Source organism: Chlamydotis macqueenii, chromosome 8, assembly GCF_036417535.1.
Source record: "Chlamydotis macqueenii isolate bChlMac1 chromosome 8, bChlMac1.mat, whole genome shotgun sequence".
In the NCBI taxonomy this organism is placed as follows: Eukaryota; Metazoa; Chordata; class Aves; order Otidiformes; family Otididae; genus Chlamydotis; species Chlamydotis macqueenii.
This window is the reverse complement of record NC_141563.1, coordinates 13,552,375-13,554,607: the sequence shown is the minus strand read 5'-3', so window position 1 is coordinate 13,554,607 and position 2,233 is coordinate 13,552,375. Positions and strand designations below refer to the sequence as shown.

The following is a 2,233-nucleotide window of genomic DNA, read 5'->3' as shown; positions in this document are numbered from 1 at the left end:
CAATGGGTCATGGGCAGGCACAGGCCACTGCCACCTCACAGGACATGGGGAGCAGCCAGCGCACAGCTAACCGGGACACGGGCACGCACCGGGCACCTAAATGGGATGTGGACACCCACGGGGCACCTGACAGAGACGTGACCACCCTGCCAGGATGTGGGCCCCTCCTTCTGGGACGTGGGCACCCACGGGGCACGTCACAGCTACGGGTGCCTGTTCTCCCCTGCCTCATGTCCCACCCTGCATGGACAGCAGCACGCCCTGGCACTGCTGCCTTTGACATTGCCATTCCACGGGGCGCACGCTCAAGCTGCAGTTGCACGGGGAGCTGCAGAAGGCTCTCCTCTTCTTACTTTTTTCTCGTGCCGCCTTCCTGGAGCGCTGTTGCTGGAGCAGTTTCAGGTGGAGGTGGTAGGCACGCCTCAGGCATCTCTCCAGCATGGCGATGTTGGTGTCCAGTCGGCAGAGCCTGTTGCATTTGCAGGAGGTGTCCGTTTCCAGGCAGTCTCTCCGCTTGGAAGATGAGGCTGTTCGTCCACTTCCCTGGAAGTGACAGGGCCGGGGGCACAGTGAAGCGGGCGGGGGCTCATGGCACCAAGAAGTGTCCTGCTGCCCTTAGCTTGCTATGTGACCTGTCTCAGATGCTCACCCGTCCCTGGGGTCTCTTCTCATTTCTGCAGAAGGCAAGAGCAATCCAAGCGATGCCGCACAGACACAGGATTGGTCCAGCATAGCAAAGTAGCTGGGTCATGCCCACCTGGGCAAGGTAGGCATCCCAAAGCTTTCCCAGTGTGCAGGGCAGGTCAGAGGCCGTGCTCTCAGCAACGCTGGGCAATTGCTTCAGGCCCTCAGGAGCAATGTCCATCCTGTACCTGACCCAGCTGTGGTTGCTGTAAAGGCCAATGGTGCTGGTCCATTCAGAGGCCGTGCTCTCAGCGACACTGGGCAGTTTCTTCAGGCCCTCAGGAATGTTGCCAATGATGACTCTGACCCAGCCGTCGGGGCTGCGAAGGCCAGTGCTGCTCTTCCATTTAGAGGCCACACTCTCTGTGACGATGGGCGGCTGGTTCAGGTCTTCACGAAAGACTTCTCTCATGACTCCAACCCAGTTGCGCAGGATGCAAAGGCTAAGGCCACTGGATAACAGGGACACCATGCAGAGAACCACGGTGAGGGAGAGAACCAGGCTGAGCCTCATCGTGGTCTCTGCCAAGGAAGAAAATGCCCATGTGGCTTGTGCTGTCTTCATGAGCAGAGTTCAGGCAGCGACCACCGGAACCGAGTGGCTGCCCCGTGTGTCTGCGCTTGCAAGTGGTGCCGAGGTGACAAAGCTGATGTCCCGCACGGCTCTGTGATGTCACAAGGCCTTTCCCCACCCGCCCGGGGATGTTGAAGCCTCCTGCTCCCACTGCCGTGCCCGCTGGCGGGCACTGAGCCCCGCGGGGAGCGGGACTGCGTCCCACCTGATCTGGCCTGTGCCTTGACCTTGTCAGTGAGATGGAGCTGTGTCCAGGCTCCATCCAAGCTGCGTTCAGCAGGCAGGCGGCCTTGACACGGCTCAGCTCCAGGTTCTCTGGGGGGAAAAGTGGCAGCCCACGTTAAGAGGAACGCTAAAAATTGGCTCTTGGCTTGACAGAAATCTTAACTGTTGAGAATGAGGAGCATGATTAGTGTATAAGTATTGCTGGAGTGACATCATCCATGGGGTCCTGTCATTCAGCAGCCATTAGCACCTCACTGGGACATGGTCATCTCCCAGAGATTCTCACCCACACACAAGCACCCTGCTGGGATTTTGGTCTGCTCCTCTTTGGACGTCACACCCGCAGTGCACCTCGCAATCATGACCCCACCAGGGCAGCTCTGAAGGCCAGTGTCGGAAGCCTGCCACTCTGTGCCAGTAGATAATTGTATCAGGGCCTGTGAATTGTGCCCTCTATTCCTAACTCTTAGTGTGCCGTATTGTGAAGCAAGTGGCCCTTAGATGTGGGCAAGCTTGTCAAGCACCCAGCTTTCCTTTAAAGGAGTCCTGGGTGCCTGGGAACTGAGGTGGGATTTAGACCAGATCTCCTGTTACTAGATGGCAGGCCCGTGATCTCCCAGTGGCTGGTGTCACCTTCACTCTTGGCTGCTTCCTCTGAGGCCTGAGTGATTTTTGTACATGTCCTTTGAGCTCAAGTTATGTCTAATTTGTTAAAATGACCTGATCTGCAGAGGTTCTCCAATAGTAGCT

At 57.5% G+C, this 2,233-nt stretch overlaps 1 protein-coding gene across 1 annotated transcript; it reads right to left on the bottom strand.

Annotated features, from left to right (window-relative positions):
- Window positions 1-349: 349 nt before the first annotated feature.
- Window positions 350-2,233, bottom strand: LOC147599935 (uncharacterized). Its single transcript, XM_086754110.1, has 2 exons — window positions 650-2,233; window positions 350-586 (listed from the first exon to the last, which is right to left on the bottom strand). Exons 1-2 carry the CDS (start codon window positions 1,247-1,249, stop codon window positions 350-352), a joined length of 837 nt encoding a protein of 278 aa, XP_086610236.1. The 5' UTR covers window positions 1,250-2,233.